This window comes from Echinops telfairi, unplaced genomic scaffold (genome assembly GCF_000313985.2).
Source record: "Echinops telfairi isolate 266 unplaced genomic scaffold, ASM31398v2 ScPeMD7_4225;HRSCAF=4972, whole genome shotgun sequence".
In the NCBI taxonomy this organism is placed as follows: Eukaryota; Metazoa; Chordata; class Mammalia; order Afrosoricida; family Tenrecidae; genus Echinops; species Echinops telfairi.
In genome coordinates, this window is record NW_022108124.1 from 598717 (window position 1) to 620497 (window position 21781).

The following is a 21781-nucleotide window of genomic DNA, read 5'->3' on the forward strand; positions in this document are numbered from 1 at the left end:
TCTCTCCTCCTCCCCCTTTATCTGCTCCTGTGTGCTCTGATCAGATATGTCCCTCTCCTGGAGCTGCGGATTCAGTGCTGTCCTTTGAAATAAATTCTTCTGGGGAGAGGGGCAGGCAGGACATGCCAATTTTTATCAGTACAATTTCCAGTTTGTTCTGTGTATTTACAGTAATGGATAAAACAGCAGCCATGTATGTTTGAATGCACTTTGTATGTTTAGCAAACGTGTAAAACTTAAGAATACGTGATTCAAAAGAGAAGACCCCTGAAATTATATTTCAGAGAAAGTGAGAAACTCCTTATAATTTTCCTTGCTGAAAAGCACATGCCTTTCATATTTCCCTGCTTGCTTTGCTGCCATGAATCTCACAATTAAATTCAGTACTCAATTGCAATACCCACATTAACACAAGTTTGAGGTATAATCATTCTACTTCCTCCCTTTAGATTTTATGTGTAATTAGCCCATTTTGAAGGAAAATGAGTTGTTAATTATTGTTATATTTAACTCTAATCAGCAAATATAAATTCACCGACTTTTTTTCTCACTTGCTTAATGAAATCAAAGAGCACTTAAATCCACCTGATGTTTGGCCAAAAAAGTCTAGAGGTAAGAAGTTTTACAGCATTTTATACTGTTCCTAAAAAAATTTAATGGGTTCATTCACCCATTTATTCACCTATGAAACAGATATTTGTTGCAAGTCCCCCTATGCACTAGGTCTGTTCTGGAAATAAAGTGGTAAATAAAACAACGCTGTTGGCCTCACAGAGCTTAACACTCACCTGAAAGAAGCAGATGAAACTTTTATTCAATTGACTAGCACGCAGTGACAGATGATGAGAAACGAGCAGAGAGTCATGAAAGCAGGGTGGCGTGGACAGGAGAAGGGGTGGGAAACGTTCCCATTGTAGTGCCTTGAATAAAACGAGGGACTGGGCAGTGCGATTACCTGGCGGAAGAACTTCCCAGGAAGAGCAGACAACAAGTCATAAAGCTTTGAGAGAGGCGTGGACTTAACTTTCTTGAGGACAGGGAGAGCAAGGTGCCCCGTGGGGCACAGTAAGCAAAGGGAAGAATGGTAGAAAGTGAAGTGCAGCAGTGCCATTTTAAAAAAATGGGAATTGGGGTGCAATTTTAGACAAAAAAATTTGAGTTTGGTTTGAGGTATATATCGACATCCAATTGGATATGTTTCACAAGTAGTTGTTTACATCTGTGTGGAGTTCAAGGGCTAGGTTTTAGAAGAATAAAAATTTCAGAATCATCTGTTATAAGTGATGGGGTTGAATGATATCAACTAAGAGGGAATGGGAGATAGAAAAGAGGCGAGGAATGAAAACCACGTAAATGTAAGTATATAATTGTGTGGAGAGATCTGGATGTTTATTGACCTGTACACACAAATTGTAGCCTCCAATAGAAGAGAGAAGGATGGGAAATCAGATTTAGTGTTGGAGCATGAGATTGTTCGACACAGAATCATTATCTGTAGGCTCTTCTTATCTTTCTTATGTACATAATGAAGAACATATTCATTTCAGATTTATAAAATGAGTATCAATTTTTTCCATGTCAAATTTAAACCTTGTCCCTAACCTTAAATAGGGAAGTTGATCACACTGAAACAATAAAACTCAATAAATTCTTTCTCAGGAAAAAGAGATCATTCTGTATGACTTAAAAGATTTTTTGAGAACTGGTAGGTATCTAGACATGACATTTCTAGAAATGTCTTTATTTCTTACTTGATCCCTAATAATTCTGTTTAGATGTAAATTTTAATCCCAATTCCAATTTGTTTGTACTACTTACTATTAAAATCAATGCCACCAAACAATTGTGAAAAGCAAGAAAAGTGATAGGCTTTAGGAAGTGGACCATGCAAAATTCTATAATAAAATATTCTAGCACGAACATTTTTAAGTAAAAATTGTACAGTGTTTTCCCACTTTGTACAACATTTCTTCCCTGGTGAAGTTGATTCTGATGTACAGGAGCCCGGCACAGTGGTTATGAGCTGGCAGTGAAGCCATCAGCTGCTGCTCAGGAGAAAGACAGGCTGTCTCCGCCCGTAACTGCTACAATCTTGGAAATGGCAAGGGGCAGGTCTACCCTATCCTACAAGGTTGCTATCAGCTGCTGCTCAGGAGAAAGACAGGCTGTCTCCGCCCGTAACTGCTACAATCTTGGAAATGGCAAGGGGCAGGTCTACCCTGTCCTACAAGGTCGCTATGAGTCAGAATCGACTCAAGGGCAGTGAGTTTTCTTTTTTTATTTCCTACAGCCTATCATTTTATATGCACTTCCTTTAAATACTGACAAGTTCCGATGAGATGATTATCACAAATAATCTATTTCATATTAAATTGCTTTGCATGTATACAATGCTTGCTTCTGAATGCTTTCTAAATGTGTCATGGGAATAACATCACACAGCTAATTATTCCTGGGTTACAGCAGAGGTTCTCAAACTTATTTAGCCTAATGCTCCCTTCACAGAAAAAAAAAAAAAGTTACTCAGTGTCCCCTGGCACTTAAAAACTTTCATACTATAGCCCATAATCCAAGATAAAGTGTAGGTGTCTGTTCATGCCAGCACCCCCACCCCCCTTCAGGGGTAGTCATCACCCACTTTGGGAAAACGAAGTTACAGGCATCTGAAACAACAAAGTTGTTCACTCAGTTTAGTTTTAAAACATGCAATTTCAATAGGTTTGCTGCTTTCTTATGAAAATTATAAGAAATTACACTTATTATAATAAATTACATTTATACCACAGTACATTATAATAACTATTACATTTTTTACCACAATAAATGCTCCTTTAAAGAGCAAATATTTAACAACTTCTTAGTGGACCGGGGGAAACCAGCAATAGGACGGCTTTCATACCTGCTTTATGGCGGTCACTGTGATCACAAAGAATAATGGAAGCCCACTGGTAATTGGACTGGTGGGTGTATCAATCATAAGCTGAACAAAAGAAATAACACAGTGAATCACCTTTTTATATTAAATGTCACACTACTAATAGCTAAAATTTAGGGAGATACTGGCAATGTCAAGAACAATACACAAAAATGCATAGTATACCCACAGTTAAACATACCAGGAGATATTGTGCCACAGGTAGTTCACTTTCTTGGCTATTATATGGGGCTCGTAGAGTATTTAAACCTACTGCCGGCTTCCTAAGTATATAGCTAGAGGGACTCAGTCACTGCTTCCTTCACAGGTCGGGGAAGAAACCTGAGGTTGTCCTCTATAGTTGCCTGAGTTAAGCTACTGCAGCTCAGATTTCATATCCCGGTTCTTTAAAGATCTAGATAAATGCTGAAAAAGTAGTCTGCAAGCATTTTTACCCTGCAAGTCAAGATTAATTTAGCACTAAGGAGAAAATCTAGGAATGAGATTACAAAAAGTGTTATTTTCTACAAGTGATTTTGTTACACCCAGCAGAGGCAGATGGGTATAGCTCAGACAATGATTTGTAATTATCAACTAAATCACATACTTGAGATTTCAGCAAATTAGGATGATGCAAAGAAATATCTGCAGTAATTCAGTGTGGCCAGTCAGAATATTCTTCTCACGATTTCCTGATGCTCCTTTATTCTGTGTAACCCAATTAAATTTGCTGTGTTCCACCAACAGGCTGGATTCCTGAGCACACGAGTGATTTCACAAATGCATGCTCATCATGTGGATAAGGTTGGCATAAATTCCTCACTTTTCTGAGAAAACCAGCCTGCTTTTCTAGTGGTAGAAAACCAGAAGTGCCTTCTCCGTTCATGAAGAAAGGTAATTAAAAAACAAACCCCCAAACAAACAGCAAATGATTCCTAGACATTTTGCATAATTACTTGACAGGGGTTTATTTCTTTTAAAATCTCAAGTCCTTTGAGAGAAAAGTTCAGGGAGTGTACAATAACTCAGTCATAGGGTGAAGAAGCTGTCCAAGCATTACTGTGGTATAATCAGAGGGCAATATCTTTAAAAGAAAACGATAAATTCCTATTTTTACATCTCGGTTCATGATTACCTTTCATAGGCTGTTTTCTTGGTATTTTGATATAAAAGCTAGCTATAAGATCAATTCCAAAAATTCTACATAAGTCACTTAGTTTATTCTGCAGTCAATGCTACAAATATTCCTGGTTCCATCCAGCCACACTTCCACGCACATCCCCACCCCCAGAAACAAACAAAAATTCCCACAATTGGAAATTTACCATGTTGTTAAAACAACTTCTAATAAGAAAATAATTCCCTTAATAAAGAATCTATACTAATGGGTCTTCATGAACGTAATTCAAAGATAAAGATAAATCTACTTTGTAAAAAGGTGAGTCCATAAAGTAGAAATGTGCCCAAACCAGTATATGTTTTACACTAAACGCCAACATATTTCTATTCAGCGGCAGAATATCTGAAAGACAGTACATCGTGTTCTTGGCTTAGACTAGCGTTTTTTGTTCTATGGCATATCAGTGATGAAACGAAATCCAGATAACCTTAAAATGTATAGGCTATTTTCTTAGAAATCTACATAATAAGTGAAGCACTACAGAAAAAGAAAAGAAAAGAGTCCTAAATCAAATGTCTTAGGACACAATGCAGCCTGTATCTCCCCTAGGAGAGGCATGCTGCACATTCCCAAATGAAACGCTCGAAGGAATTCTGAATGCGGAGACCCGGGCACGCCTGCCGCAGGATGCAACGGCGCCCTCTGTTTAAGAAATACTTCCCCTTCATCTAAGGCACTTTTGAGACCCAGTTTATACACTGTTAGCAATCTACTGAATGAAAAACTTACCTGAACCAAAAATATAATAAGAAAATAAAAGTTTGCCACTCTTCTGAATTGTTCAAATAAATTTTTTGGAACAAAATTCCACACAGTATACTAGAAAAAAAAAGGGAGGGGGAGGAGATCAACAAATTAATATTTAAATAAAACACATAATAAACAGATATAATAGCAAAAGTAAAGCCAGACTTACTAAATCATTGGACAGATTTCATGTATGTGATTCTTGATATTAGGAAAAGGTGTTTATCTGGTTTTTAGAGTCTCAGGACTTCTGTTCTACTCCCCCTTTTTCATTTCTTTTACTATTTATTGGCAATTATGTTTTTTCACTTCAATATTTATATTCTTTGAGTCTAGAATTGCCATTTTAAAAATAGCTTTATATTTCTCTGTTGAGATTGTTTAGCAAGCAAGTTGTTAATTTTTAAAATTTCTATTATTAAAATGCCTGTAATAGCTTCTGCTAGAGATAGTCTTTTATAAATAAAACCGCATTCCTGGTCAAAAAAATCTCACATTTTACTGGAAAAATGTACATCACTCAAATTAAAAGTGTGATAATATGGATTACAAGGAATAAGTTACCAGAAAAGGTAAATACAAGGAGGTTTCAAACAAAAGTTCATGAAAAAAATGTAATACCAAGATAATGGAAATCTCCCACAAACTTTCAAAGTCTTCTTGCATGTGAATAAATACAGAATATTATATGTACTTTTATTTTCTCTTAATAGCTTTAAAAGAAATATGACTAAGCAAATATTGTAGGACCATGTTGATGGAAATATAATGAAGATAGGTGATAGTAATGGAACTGCATGTGGCAAACTAAATAGAAATATATCTTGGAATTTTCTGTATTTTATTAGACATATTTAATATTAACTCTAAGGAGATTGATCGAAGTTCAGAATGCAAATTGTAATCCCTAGAGCAACCATTAAAATATAATACAACAACATAGAGTTAAAAGCTAATACAAAAATTAAAAAGAGATGCTAAAAAGATTTGAGAGACAAAAACAAGAAGGGAGGTAAAATGAAACACTAACAAAAGAGACAAAGACCAGAACAGAAGTCTTGATTTTATCAATAATTACAACTACAACCGCCCTTAAAATTCAAACGATGGCAGAAATGTTAGTCGATAAATATAAGATCAAGAACCAATGATGCATGGTCTACAAAACACAAAACACAATTAGGCTGAAAAGAAAAGATTGGAAAAGACTGTATCATGCAAGCAGTAACCACAGGAAAGAAGGCACAGCTATTTTAATTTAAAATTAAAAAGTTATAAACTAAGGAGAGTTAAGAGAGAAATAATCTAAAATAATATAAAGTAAAAAACATCAGGAATTTTAATATACATATATGAATACATGTCTAATAACTGTGCTCAAATTTCATGAAGGAAATCATTGACAGAACTAAAAGGAGAAACAAATCTCAATTAGGATTGGAGATTTTAACAATCCCCACTCAGCAACCTATGGAACAAAAGAAAAAGATCAGGAAGAATTTGGAAGCTCTGAATGATACCATAAACCACTTTCACATCACTGGCATTTATAGAAAACTACACTACAAAATGCAAATTATACATAATGTTTAACGTATGTGGAATTCTCATGAAATAAGGCAATATGCTTTAAAACAGAGAGTCCATGCTCTGACCAAATAGAATTGTTAGAAATCAAAAGGTCAACAGTTTGAAACCACTGGGCAGTCTTCAGAAGAAAGGTGAAGCTTCCTACTTTTGTAAAGATGCAGTCTCAGAAACTCACAGGGGCAGTCCTACCGTCCTATAGGGTCATTGTGAGTCAGGGTTGACCCAAAGACAATTGGTTTGTTTGTATGTTTTGTTTTGTTTTGAATAGCACAATAGCATATAGGTTTTTAAAGAGGAAATCACAAAGGAAATTAGAAAACAGTTTTAGGGGAAATCTTTTTTTCTGTCTGCTTTGAGCACTATGCTTTTCCTTCTATTAATATATGATCCAAGTGACGACAATAACAAGTCTGGCTAGACCTGAGGATGTACGCTGGTACAGATAGGAACTGAAAATACAGAATCCAGGACAGATGACACCTCTTCAGGACCAGTGGTGAGGCTATACCGGGAGGGTGGAGGGAAGGTGAGGTAGAAAGGGGGACTGATTACAAGGATCTACATGTGACCTCCTCCCTGGGGGATGGACAACCGAAAAGTGGGTGAAGGGAGACGTCAGACAGGGAAAGATATGACAAAATAATAATTTATAAATTATCAAGGGCTCATGAGGGAGGGGGGAGTGGGGAAGGAGGGGAAAAATGAGGACCTAATGCAGGGGGCTTAAGTGGTGAGGAAATGTTTTGAGAATGATGAGGGCAATGAATGCACAAATGCGCTTTACACAATAGATGTATGTATGGAATGTGATAAGAGTTGCATGAGCGCCTAATAAAATCATTAAAAAAAAAAAAAAGAAACCTTAGAGGCAGTGCGTTTATGCTAATGAGACACGAACAACTCGGAAAAGGAAGGTGAGAATGGTTGCACAACTGAAAAAATATTGTCAAAGTCACATACGGAAATAGTTGAACTGATATAAATTTTGCTGTATATATTCTTAATAACACTAAGATAAAATATTTTTAAGTGAGTGATAACAAACCACATACTGGCAGGCCTTCGAAACACTTTGGGTCTCCTGGAATTAGTGTCAGTTCAGAGCCAGTATCCAGTAATCCCCGAAAAGTTTGGTTATTTCCTTTTCCCCCAATGAACACTCACTCTTGTGAAAGGCCGCAGGTCCCTTTATATAGACCTTCGGTGATGTAGCAGGGTCCTCCCTCAAAGGGACCCGGCCTTCCCCTCATTCAAGAGGTTGTGGGTCTGTAAATTGGCTCAGGTCTGGGAATTGACTGAGTGGTCGTGACTGTCTATTCTGCTGTTCACCTGATCTAGTATTCTTCCGCCTGTATAGATCATGTAAATATTTAGCAGGTTTCCCATGCATTTCACTCCTAGGGACACTGGCTAAGTAGTCAATGCCTTAAGTCCACATGACAGGTTGCTTTGATTACTACAGAATCTTTGCTGTCTATTATGATAACCACGTCCACTCTGTCTCTGTTGATTCAGTGCTGACACCTGCCCTCTACCACCATGAGGCCCAATCAGCCCCATTTTAGGCAAATGTCGGGAGTTCACGTAGGGCATCTCCCACTGTTAATTCTGGTGTACATAAAATAGCAATCATAGGAGTCTTTCGAGATGCTGGGGCCCACTTCACAAACTCGTTCCTTATGGTTGTAGTGAAAGGTATGTCCTCAGGACACTCCCTTTTTGGGTCTATGGGAGCATCATGATAGATCCATGCCAACATACCAATTTCCCTAAGCTTTTGGATGCCTTCTTCTACGGTGTACCAAGGTAGATCAGGTACCTCAAGTTGGTCTAATCTAGGCCATCTGGCAGCCCATGCTTCAGTGAACCAACCAAATAAGCAATTAGATCCTCTCCTAACCTCTCTTGTGGAGACAGTGAAAGAAGAATCTGTGCTTAGGGGCCCCATATCCAGAACTCAGACTGGTCTAATATTACATTCCTTGCACTAGTATCCCACACCCTTAGTAACCATTCCAACAGTCTCTTGCCCTCTGATGATCAGACCAGTGTATGGCTATCTCAGCTAGTTCTCTGCCTCAAGTTGTGAGCTACACTACCTGTGGGACACCCAACCCGTGTCACTATAGTTTGAGGTTCCTTCGAGACCTGCTTTGCCGCACTGCTGGTATATACATCACTTGTCAGACCCTGTCATCTGGTTGACTGTTGGTGACCTGCCCTGCTATTTGCTGCTTGTGGCCGGATTTCCTGAATCGCCCTGTGGAAGACTCAGTTGTCTGATTCCTTGACTTGCACCCAACAGCCCTCATGAGTTGAAATGAGCCCTCTGTCCTGCTCTGTGGACTAATTAACTGTTTATTTCATTGTGTTCTACCTATCTATATAAAATCACAAGTGTCTTGGTTTTTGTTTCTCTAGAGAACCCTGTCTAACACACATTTCACAGCAACATTTTGGAATGCTGTTTACTTACTGAGCACTAGAAAATTTACAGTATTAAATAGTCATGGTAGAAAGAAAGAAATGTGTCCAGTCAATGACTTAAGCTTCCACTTTAAAAACCTAGAGAAAGAAGAGCAAGCTAAACTCAAGGCAAGTATAAGTAAAAAGGAATACAACAATAGAGAACCAAAGAAACCAGGAGCTCCTCTGTTGCAGGGATGGATACCACTGATACCACTGCTAGCCTGACGGAACAGGAGGGAGGCAGAGAACACAGAAACAATCAATTTAAGGAATGAAAGAGGAGGATCACCAAATCTCCTAGAGTGGATAAGCATAAGAAACTTAAATTCAAACTCAAATAAATTCAACAACTTAGATGAAAAGGAAAAATTCCCTGACAGGCACACAATGCCAAAGATCATGCAAGAAAGAAGATAACTTTAAATAATGTTCTATAAGAGAAAAAAAAGAATTTGTGCTTAAAAACTTTTCCATAAGGAACTGATAGATAGCAGGATAGGGGGTTGTTCCTCTCTGTGCCTAAAGGCCGCCTATAGGAGGTTGGAAGCCAATGAAGGCTAAGGGGCATGTGCCAATTCAAGGACGAGCCAGGTGGGCGGGACACCTGGGTTGGCCCAAACTAGGCCAGGTGAGCTTAATTCAGCCAATAGGGTCAACCAGTATCTTCGCCCTTGCCTCCCAGATGAAGCCCTCAAAGCCCGAATCCGGAGACGACTGACCCTTCTCGTCCGTGCTCCCTGTGCTGCGGTCTCGCTCTGGCCTGAGACTGCCACCTGTGGGTGTGCACTGCCCCGAGGGTGCCTGTGTTCAGTGACTGTATAGCCTCAAACTTTTCCTGTCCTTTATAAAAACCCACTTGGATCACAAACCAGGCTTCGGTGTGAATTCTTACTTGTGTGAAGCCAAGAACTGAGGTATTTCCCACCCGAAAAATCTAACAGAACCTGTGGCCTTAGCTAGCTTTACTAGAAAATTCCACCAAACATCTAAGAAGAAATAGTGCCAAACTCCTCCCGAAAATAAAAGTAGGAACACTTCCAAAATCATTTTATGAGGCTTAGCTTTGCTTTGATATAAAAACAAGGGTACTATAAGAAAATAAAACCAGAGAACATTCTTGCTCATGAACACAGGCACAAAAATCCCTTACAAAGTCATTAGCAAAACAAATCCAACACTGTAAATGTGATAATACATCATGACCAAGGGAGACTTATTTCAAAGATAAAAAGTTAATTTAACATTGTAAGCACCAACAACAAAATCAATGGATATAATTAACCATCATCAACAGTTTAAAAAGTAAGAACATCATTTCAACAAATACACAGAAAAAAGCATTTTACAATATTGCAAAATCATTCTTGAAAAAAAATGTCAACAAATTAGAAAAAGGGAACTCTCTTAACCTGATTAAAAAAAAAACAACAAAACATGTACAGAAAACCTAGGGTTACCATACACTGTGGAAAATGCTGTCTTCCTAAGACTGGATACAGGCAAGGATGTCCCTTTATAACACTCATGGTCAACATTTTATTTAAGATTAGAGCCAATGCAGCAAGTCGAGAAAAAGTAGTAAGTTTAGAGGTTGAAAAAGAAGTAAAATGGTTTCTGTGGGTAGATAGCACGACTGTGTATACAAACGTCCTAAAGAATCCAAAAGAGCTCGAAGGAAGTAAAAAGGGAGTTTAGCTAGAACCCAGGGTCCAAGGCCAGCATAAGAAAAGCAATTATATTATAAGTGAACTTAAATAAATGGAAAGATACATCATGTTATGATTACACAAAGACTCATTATTGTTAAAATGGCAATTCTTTCCAAATTGAAATGGATAATATATGAACTACCTTCAGGCTTTTTATGTAAAAAGTTAAGCAGATTCTAATATATACAATATATGCAATGAGCCTAGATACACCAATACAATTTTGAAGAAGTTGGAGGCTTTAGACTGATTTCATGACTTACTATTAAAGCTATAATGATCAAGAACGTTGGCACAAGGATACACATAAATCAATGGAATTGAAGAATACAAAGTCCAAAACCAGGTCCACAAATTCATTCAATTTATGTCCAACATATATGCCAATATCCAGAGGTGGGAAAAGGATAGCTAATTTGGACAACCAAATACAAAAACATGAACAGAGACTCTAATCACACATCACAAATAAAAAAATACCTCAATGTGAGGGGACTGCCTACCACCCAGAAAGAAGAGCCTGGACCGGGTGTCCTTTGAACCTGGGGTCCCTGAACTGGGAAGGCCCTAGATCCAGGGGATGACTGCTGCCGAGAGACAGAGTCCCTTCATCATCAGGACAATGACAAGTAGAACCACAGTAAACACAACTACTACAGGCTGTGTAGTAGCTGAAAAACGATGTACTGAACCGAGTGTTATCAAGGATGGCGAGGAATCAGAACTCATGCATTGAAGATGGGAATGCAAAATGGCACAGCTGCTTGGGAAAGCAGTCTGACGTTTTCTTAATAAAACACTCACTATATTAACTCAGTAGTCCCACTCCTTGGTTTTTACATAAGAGGATATAAGATGTATGCCCACACAAACAACTGTGAATGTTTACAGAAGCCTTATTCATAACACCCCAATACTAGAAGCAACACTAATTGCCTACCTTGGTAAATGGGTAAAGAAATTGAGGTAAAACTATACAATAGCCATCCATGAAAAGGACTGCACTACTGATTTGTTGCTTGCAACAACAGAGAGGATCTTGAAAGCATCATGTCAAGTCAAAGAAGGGTGGCACAATAGATTGACACGGGACACATCTACGAAATTTTAGAAAGAACACTACAGGCTTCAGAAAGCAGGTTGGCAGTTACTAGTGCTGGAGGGAAGGTTCCCAAAGCTCTGCGAGAGCGCTCTGGAGTAGCAGATCTGTTCTGTATCTTGACTGTGGGGTGGGCACATGATGTTAGACACTTGTCAAAACACATTAAAATCGTACCCTTAATGTTGGTGAATTTCATTATGTGTAAATTATCTCCAATGTTAAAAAAAAAACCCAAACCTGTATAATTCCTAGAGTGATTTTTGCATCCTGCATAATTTGCCAAGAACTGGGTCACCAATCTAGAACTCTCCCATCACCTAGCTTCTGAATATTTCCTCTTCTCACCCTTTACGTTAGAACCAGGGACCACGAGAGACGCTACTAACGGGGATGGGGCAGGTGTAAACAATGTGAGACAGGGTAAAAAAGATAGAGAGCAAAGAAGTTTCTCACCTAAAACAACGTCTTAGAGCAGTGGTTCTCAACCTTCCTAATGCCGTAACCCTTTAATACAGTTCCTCATGTTGTGATGACACCCCCCCAACCATAAAATTATTTTCGTTGCTACTTCATAGCTATGATTTTGCTACTGTTATGAATCAGGCAACCCCTGTGAAAGGGTCATTCGACCCTCAAAGGGGTCGTGGGCCACAGGTTGAGAACCGCTGTCTTAGAGAAAGACAAGGTCAGGGTTAGAGAAACATTTCAGTTGTTCTGGGAGAGAGAGAATGAGCAAAAAAGATGCTTGAGAGGCATAAAAACAACGAGCTATGATCTAAGCACTCTATCCACAGTCTTTTACTCCGGGATTCTCTGTAACTACACTGTCCAGTAAAGTAGCTGCTGGCCATCTGTGGCTATTGACATTTAAGTTTAAATAATTAAATCAGATAAAATAAAAATTTAAAAACTCAGGCCCCCAGCCACACTAGCAACATTTGAAGGGCTCTGGAACACTATGTGAAAACATTTCCATCATAAGAGAAGTTTGTTGGGGCAGGGCTACTCTATAATCTTTAGTTTTAAAACATACTAGGATATCTGAAAGGGGGGGGGAAAGCCATGGCAGAAACGAAACAAGGAAGAATAAGTAAGAGGCAGGCAATACCATAAAATACACACAGAAGAATGATAAGATTTCATATGGGCTTTGCAATCATAAAGAATGGAGTTCAAACTTTAATCTAAGCCACTTACTCGTGGCTAGTTCTTTAACTTCCCAGCATTTTAATCAGAGAAACAGATATTATGAGTATATCAATACTGTGTAAGATTGATTTAATAATGTTTTACAGGGCTATTAAATGCATTAAGTGCTTAAGACAGTGACCGGCACCTAGTGTATTATTCCTCATTTTAAGTGAAAATGAGAACAATTGTTGGCATTTGGGTAGCTGATCTCAACATCTGGCAATTAGTTTAAACAATTCACACCTTTAAGACAAATCCATCAACCTCTGCTTCTTATAATTTTAAGGATACACGAGCATATTAGAATACAAATAGTAAATTACATTCAAAATAAAATGGCATAATTTTTAGATTTCATGGCAAAAATGTTCATCCTTACCTTAGAGGAAATGATCCTGTTATCTATAAATTTCTGAGGTGTGTAAAGGCCATTTTGAGGAAACCTGTTGGCTATGTAAATAGTCCTGGTGTCACTCTGATGTGGTGGGTCAAACCCCTAAGACACAGCAAAAGAAAAACAAAACACCGATCAGCAAGGTTAGTAATTATGATTTTTTATTATTTGGTTTTATTTAATCGGTCAAGATTGTGTACACACACACACACACAGATTTGCTCTGGGCAGTGCTTTCATAGTATGCCTTTTCCTGCTGGGCAAGCATCCAGCAACTCGCTCTGAGTTGGTACCCCCATTGGTATCACCTGAGAAGGTTCTCTCTGGTCACAGTGAGCAGTTCGCTTGAACCTCATTTTTTGTGATGGCCGATTTAACAGAACAGCATGCAGCTGTCAGCACTATGGGAAAAGCTCAAGTATACCAGTGGTTTGCTCATTTCAAAAATGGTGAAATGGTGATTTGTGAAAAACCTTATTCTGGATGTCTATCAACTTCCTGAATGGGCAAAAATGTCGACTTGGAGTTCATTCCACCAAGTCAGACTGTTAATCAAGCTTTCTATTTAAAGGTTCTGAAAAGATTGTGTAACAGTGTGTGACAAAAAAAGGCCTGATTTGTGGCAGACTGGTTTTGCCACCATTGCAATGCACCTGCTCATCCAGCCATTTCAGTGCGACAGTTTGGGGCAAAAAACAGCATGCCTTTCTTGCCCCACGCACCTGACCTTGCTCCGTGTGACATCTTTTTGTTTCTGAAAATGAAGAGGGATATTAAAGGACAGCAATTGGGGGACCCAGAAGAGGTCAAGAAAAAAATGAGGGAGGTGCTGTCAGCCACCCAAACAGAGGAGTTTGAAAAATGTTTCCAAGAATGGACTCACAGATTTGACAAATGTATTAAGTGTAATGGTGAGAGAGTACTTTGAAGGTGATAAGGTTGTTGTGTATAAAACCTTAAATACATAGCTTTGGGGGGAAAATTCCAATTTTTGTTGAGGGGGAGTGGAGTCCCCCTTGATTATATACTCAATGCACCTAAGAGTCAAGCTTTGTCTTTCTCCCCTACCTTTACATATCTACTTAGGCTACCTCTAGCCATAAAAATGAAGACCGGACCATACTCTGTCAGATAAGCCACTGGAAGAAATAAGAATCATACAAGAGACCCAGAGTTACATCTGAGGACAAGGCTTCTCTCCCTGCTACATCCCTCCCTTCTTCCTGTGGCTTCCTTGTCTTTCTCCTCAGATACATTTCTCCTCAGCCATGTGGAGGTCTTCTTGTGCGGGCGACTATGGCTTAAGTCAGTATCTACCCCCATTGGCCACATCCAGATCAGCTTAGTTTCCAAGAGCTTTTTGCCCAAAGGACTTAAAATGCCATGGCTAAGGTCTTGCTGGGCTTCATTCCACGCAGTCATGTGTTTGTACCAGTAATGGTTCAGTTGACCCCTGGGATATAAGATGCAAAGCAGCCAGACTAAATTAAGAGTCCTCCTCTTAGGAATATCTCAAATTGGATCATGGTAAAAGGAACAAAGAAAACCAAGACCACAGACTCGATTCCAGTTCATAGTGACCCTATGGGGCTGGGAATCTAGGGGTTTTTTAAAAATCATTTTATTGGGGGCTCGTACAACTCTTCAGAATCCATCCATACATCCATTGTGTCAGGTCCCACTCAGGTCCCAGATTTACTAGAGCGGCTCTCAAAGTACATTATAGTCCTCATTCCTGGTAGAAAAGCTTTCACTGATGACAAGAACAGTGAAATTTCATTCCGACTCTACTGTACTCCCTTCCATGGTGGCAAATGACCCTTTTGTCAATCTCAGGAACTACCTGACAAGCTGAAAGTGAATTCCCAAATGTAAGACCTTTCTTTGGTTCTAACAGACAAATGACTCAAAATATTTGTTGCGTTATTTTTTTTAACTTAAGTTACTAAAAGGTCAACTAAACTTGATATTCTTCAATCACTAAGCATAACTGACCTTTTAAGAACTTACTTAGTATTCATAAACTGACAGGAGCCCCTTTGGGATGGTGGTTAAAGTGCTCAGCAGCTAAATGAAAGGTTTATTCTGTGGAGAAAGGTGGGGTTGTCCGCTCCCAGAACAAAAAAATCATATCATTGTGAATGAAGGGGAGTACAGAGTGGAGACCCAAAGCCCATCTGTAGGCAACTAGACATTCCCTCACAGAAGGGTGGCGGGGAGGAGACAAGCCAGTCAGGGTGCAGGGTAGCAACGATGAAACATACAACTTTCCTGTAATTCTTAAATGCTTCCTCCCTACCACTATCATGACCCCAATTCTACCTTACAAATCTGGCTAGACCAGAGGATGTACACTGGTACAGCTAAGAGCTGGAAACAAAGGGAATCCAGGACAGATAAACTTTTCAGGACCAATAATGAGAGTAGCCATACCAAGAGGGTAAGGGGAAGGTGGGGGTAGAAAAGAGAACCAATCACAATGACCTACATATAACCCCCTCTCTGGGGGATGGACAAGAGAACAGTCGGTGAAGGGAGACATCGGTCAGTGTAAGACATGAAAAAATAATAACAATTTATAAATTATCAAGGGTTCATGAGGGAGGGAGGGGAAAAACGAGAAGCTGATACCAAGGGCTCAAGTAGAAAGAAAATGTTTTGAAAATGATATGGCAACAAATGTACAAATGTGCCTGACACAATGGATGTACGGATGGATTCTGAAGAGTTGTATGAGCCCCCAATAAAATGATTTTTAAAAAACCCCTAGATTCCCAGCCCCATAGGGTCACTATGAACTGGAATCAAGTCTGTGGTCTTGGTTTTCTTTGTTCCTGTTACCATGATCCAATTTGAGATATTCCTAAGAGGAGGACTCTAATTTAGTCTGGCTGCTTTGCATCCCTGCAAAGTTTCCATAAGTATAGACATGCGCAGGTAGTAAACACACTCACTGACATCGAGTTGATGTCGACTCATCGCAACCCTATAGGCAGTTAGAACTGCTCCTGTGAGTTTCTGAGGCTGTAACTGCTTACGGGAGTATAAAGCCCTGTGTTTTCCTGGTAGGTTTGAAACGCTGACCTTTTGGCTTGCAGCCCAACTCATAACCACTATGCCATCAGAGTTCTTAAAGATAGTAAAAAAAAAATGCCCCTTATTACCTGAAAAGCTTGTTTAGTACATCAGAAGATTGAAAATGGTGTCTTAAGCAATGTATGGTTTTCCACTGAAATATTCTTGGTTTAAGATTTTCATTATGTGGTTGTGGAAACAGCTAGTATGAAATTGATCAAATCAGATGTGCTTTTACTTTTTACCAGAAACACGATTTTTATTCATTTTTATCTGTTCATGTAATTTAAAGGTCTATGATTTTCAACCCTCTTTTGTTAACATCTGCAATAGTGAGTGGTGACTCCATCTTGTAGATGTGAATTTGTCATTATGCCTGCTTTCAAAATCCTCTTTGAAAAAACAGGGTGGCGTGCATATTTCTTTTCCTCCTTTGACACACACACACACACACATCACAATTTGCTCTGTGATAACTCATGGGAGGAAAGAGGTAGGTCTCCACAACAGAGTTGGAGAGCATTGCTTTATCTAGGCGGTCACCATCATTTAAAAGACATACACTATTTAGTATTCAACAAATAATTATTGTGCTAAAGCACTACAAAGGATCACTTGGTTTGTTATATAATCCAGAAAGTGAAAGCATGCTTCAACTCAGTGAACAAATAAACCCCCAAACAGTCTCATGTTACTACATTTACCTATGGGCATATTTCTCAAAGCAAGTTCTTAGAAAGTTCACCTAATTAGCAACGACAAGAATGAGTGACAGGTATCCAGAGCTTCAGACTGCCCGTGGCACGGTTATTCCACATGCCCTCTGTAATATGTTGGCATACTCCCCACACTGCAGTTCCTGCCTCTTAGTGGGCTTGCTGCCAATACTCTCTTTACCATCACTGTATCATGAGCTCAACTCAAGAAATGAATGCAGATGGAAGCCTCTCTGGAATTGATTAATCTAATAATATGTTGTTACTTCAACATTATGTTGCATATTATACATGTAAGCTCTTTTGATAAATTAAACAAAAACCAAAGAACACCTGAGATGTCTAAAGGAAAAGTCTTCAAGGACAGACTGAAGACCACTACATTACAACTTCATTTTATTTGCATGTCTGTGAAATTCTCACCAAGACTGACTTTTATTACTACTATATATATCTTCAGAAATAAAAACAAACTGAAGAACTCCAACTAGAGCAACAATGATACCAATATGTCTGAGGCCTAAAATCATTATGCACATGTGCATAATCTGTTTTCTGGAAGCAAATGTTCATCGTTCTCCCCAGAGCTCTACTAGGTAAAATTTCTGTAATAGTTCATGGAGATATCGTAAAGTGTTCCAAAAATGCAATTCGTTTTAAACTAATTTCAAATTAGACAGAACTTTTAAAATTCTATCCAGTAATACTGCAAAATATCACAATTCAAAATAAGATGGTAACTACAAAAGAACAATAATAGATATTTCCTTATCCCTGAAGATGACATAACATCCACTTATATATTTTGTTTTTTTATGTTACAATTAATTCATATTATCTTTTAGACACACACAATAAATTTTATATCTGAGACATTGAATGTTAGTATAGCTAAATGTCCCTTCTGTAAATTAAACCTCTAGTGTCTGTCACAAGAGCCCTGGTGGTGTAGTGGTTACACACCAGGCTGCAAAGCTCAGGTTTAGCAGTTCAAAACCACCAGCTGTTCAGAGGGAGAAAGACAAGGCTCTCTACTCCGGTAGAGTGACAGTCTTGAAAACCACAGGTACAGTTCTGCATCTTAGAGGGTTGCTACTGGCAGTGGTTTGAGGAAGTGAGTTCATTAGCATTATCTTCTCTACGACAAAATGAAGAAGCCATGCTCCAATGAAATTAACACCATGAACCTGGCCACAACGAAAACTTACGAGTCAATTCAATTCCACTCACTGTCACTGAGCTGTGCCAACTCCTTGCAGCCTTATCTAAGGCTGTAAATCTTTCCAGGAGTAGACAGCCTCTTCTTTGTTCACCAGCTGAGGAGAAGGGTTTACAAATTGTCTTCAGATCTCTGAAATAGTGTACATATTTGCATATATAGGTGCGTTTTTCTGATGTGAACATGCACAGGGTTCATCGGATTTCTAAGAGGCAAAAAGGTTTAAAATCACATACGTTAAATTCCCTAGCCCTATTCTATACTTACAACTGACCTAAGAGAATCTTTTTATTTTAACTACCTCTACATCCTTTAATAGGACTGAAGTAAACACCTGGCATCAGAAATTATATAACTATACAGTCAGTGTATTTTCCAAACATAAGTTTACCTATTTCTAGCAAGTCTTATCAGCAGTTCCTAGGGTCAAGCCAAACCCAGTGCCTGGCTCAGTCGTTTCTGACTCATAGCCCCACATGGGATCCAAGGCTCTACACCTTTATGGAAGCAGACTGCCATATCTTTTTCTCACGCAGTGATGGAGGGAGGGTGGGAGCTGGGAAGGTGAGTTTGAACCACTGACTTGGATAGCAGGCAAGAGCTTAACTACTATACCAATTCCCATGGGAGTGAGGGAGAAATATAAAACTCCCTAATCACTAGGTCAAGGTGACAAGCTAGGGTTCACACACTTTTGGCACGTATTACACTGTCTGTTGTCATTCCTGGCTATCCATTATTCACACTCAACTCTTGATGCTTGCCTCCTCCTTTCTCTTCTGATTTCATCTAGTCCTGGCAAAGGGACCGAGACAAAATTACTGCTTCTTTAGCCATCCTGGTTCTACTTTCATGCCTGGTAAAAGTGAAAGAATGTAGGTATCAGAGGCACACAGATTTAAACTAATTATAAACTTTAATACTCAGCCATACAGAATTCAAAACCCCTCTAAACATATGTAACAGCCACATTGTTGCTGTTAGCTGCCCTACCAATAGAAAACAACGTCCAGTCCTGCTCCACTCATACGACTGACTGGAGATAAGACAACTGTGACCTACAGAGTTCTCACTGCTGAGTTTCAGAAGTGGATAGCGAGGGTTTCCTTCTCAGGCTCACTTAAGTCTAAGAGCTCCACTGACATCTGTTTATCATCATAGCAGCACAAAAGCCTCCATTGTCAGACAGGTGGTGGTTTCAATGGAGGTGCACTCGCCAGGAACCAAACCCTGGTACCCTGAATCAAATAAGATCAGCTATCCTGTTGTTAGGCTGCCCAGCCATTTCTGATTCACGGCAACCCATGAACAACAGAAGGAAAGACCACCTAGTCCTGAGTCAGTCTCACAATCCTCATGACTGAGCCTCTTGTTGGAGCCACTGTGGCAGTCCATCTCATCAGAGGGCTCCTCTTGCCAGGGATAGGTCTCTCGTGATAACATGTGCTGTGTATGTGAGACAGTCTCGCCACTCTTGCTTCTGGCTGTACTTCTTTCAAGATAGACCTACTTGTTCTTTTGGCAGTCCTTTCAACATTCTTCACCAGCACCATAATTCAAATGTCATAGGAGAAACCACAGGCACTCCAAAAATTAAGTGGGTGAATATTTAAAGGTGGGTGGGACCTCATGGTCGCTCCTGAGAGGCAGGGATGCCGAAACTTTGTCTCACATACTTTGGACAAATTGTCAGGACATCACATTTGGTAAAGCCGTGGCACAGTGGAAAAGAGGAAGGCTGCAACCATGGGCTCAAACACAAGAACAACTGTGAGGTTGGTGCAGGACCGTGCTTTGTTTCATTTTGTTGCACACAGGGTCATTATGGGTCGGAACCAACTCAACAGCATCTAATAGCAATAACAACAATATAAATATTGTTACACTTTTTTTTAGTTAACAAAATGGTGGCTGGGAACCAATTTTATTAGATAAGTTGGCTACTGCATTTTAATTATTTTAAACCTGTCAAGGTGTAGCTGATTTCAAAATGCCCACCAAAGTAGAACTATTATTAAAACTGAGTGCCATGTCAAAGGTAATCATTTTTAGGCCCTTCTTATGGCCCAAAGTGGCTTTAACAGGAGTGCAGAACTTAATGCTGATGTTCACACAACATACCACCTTTTTCTTATGCCCTCTGTAAAATGTTAAGGAGAAGTTGGGGCATTAGCCTGTGGAACAGATCTTGACTACCTCATTAATACTGGCCCAGTATCTGTCTAGCGGATCCCACTGTGAAGATAGTACAGGTACACAGCCCTTCACTGGTTTCAGGTAAGGGTTACAGCAGCCTAGCCATAAGGAAGGGGCGTCACACTTCTTTAATGGAACAAGGGAAACGTCATCTTCAGAGCTCACAGTGATCTAAGTAAAACTGTACCTTCACCATTTTACCACCTTCACTCACAATAGAAAGATTTCCAAAGAAACAACAAAATCCCCCCTTCAAAAAAATCCAACAAAGCTTCCGAGTCAAAACTGCAATAGCATTGCTATTGCTGTCTAGTTGACTATTACTCTAAGTTATTAAACAGAAGTTTTATGCATGTAGGTCACATACTTACATGGCAGAACATGGGTTTTGGCAATAGGCAATGATACAGGCTCACTCACTCGCTGCCATTAAGTTGATACCGACTCACAAGAACCCTTCAGCACTCCCCCTGTGAGTTTCCGAGACCCTAGCTCTTTATGGGAGCAGAAAGCCCCATCTTTCTCCCACAGAGTGGCTGGTGATTTCAAACTGCTCACCTTGAGTTTAGCATCCCAATGTGTAACCACTATGCCACAGGGGCTGATATGCATGGGCACGTCAAAATGGTCTGACTAATGTCAACAATCACACACTGTAGGCTTACATTTTTATTCCATACTTTGTCACTTTCATTTTAGGGTTTAAGGTAGTTTGCCATCATCAGACCAGTTTGGGCTTTTAAGAACTCAGTTTTGGGAGGACCCCTGGTGGTGTAGTGGTTAAGCATTGGGCTGCTATCTGCATATCCAGCAGTCTGAACCCACCAAACATAGGACTTTGTACTCCTGTAAACAGTTAGTCTCAAAAGCCCATAGGGGTCACTAGGAGTCAGCACTGACCCAATAGCAGTGAGTTTTGTGTGCGTGTGTGTTTGTGTGTGTGTTTGTTTGTTTGTTTAGTGCAGGGGTGGGTTCGGAGTGACTCTTAATCAAGCTCTATGATATAGAATCTAAAGTGATTTAAAAGAACGTGGCACAAGATACAACTAAAATTAAAACCAAAGTTGAAAACTGAATCCATATAGATAACAGCATCGTCAAAATTTGTCAGAGAAGAGACGGGGCTCCAAAGGTAGAGGAGGGAAAACCAGAAACAAAAACAAAAACTTAAACTCCCTACCATCACCATCGAGTCAACACCGACTCATAGGGAGTCCGGAGGACAGGGCAGACCTGCTCTCTAGGGTTTCTGAGCTTGTACATCCTCTTTCTCCTTGTG

General features: G+C 39.4%; 1 protein-coding gene across 1 annotated transcript in view; it reads right to left on the reverse strand.

Moving 5' to 3' along the window:
• Positions 1–20698, reverse strand: part of ATP11B (ATPase phospholipid transporting 11B (putative)) — a 99190-nt gene extending 78492 nt beyond the window's left edge. Inside the window, exons 1-4 of the mRNA XM_045294987.1 lie at positions 20690–20698; positions 13282–13398; positions 4824–4913; positions 2900–2980 (exon numbers count right to left, since the gene is read on the reverse strand). Coding sequence (XP_045150922.1) covers positions 2900–2980; positions 4824–4913; positions 13282–13398; positions 20690–20698 — 297 coding nt within the window. The remainder of the gene's footprint in view (positions 1–2899; positions 2981–4823; positions 4914–13281; positions 13399–20689) is intronic.
• Between the last annotated feature and the right edge of the window lie 1083 nt (positions 20699–21781).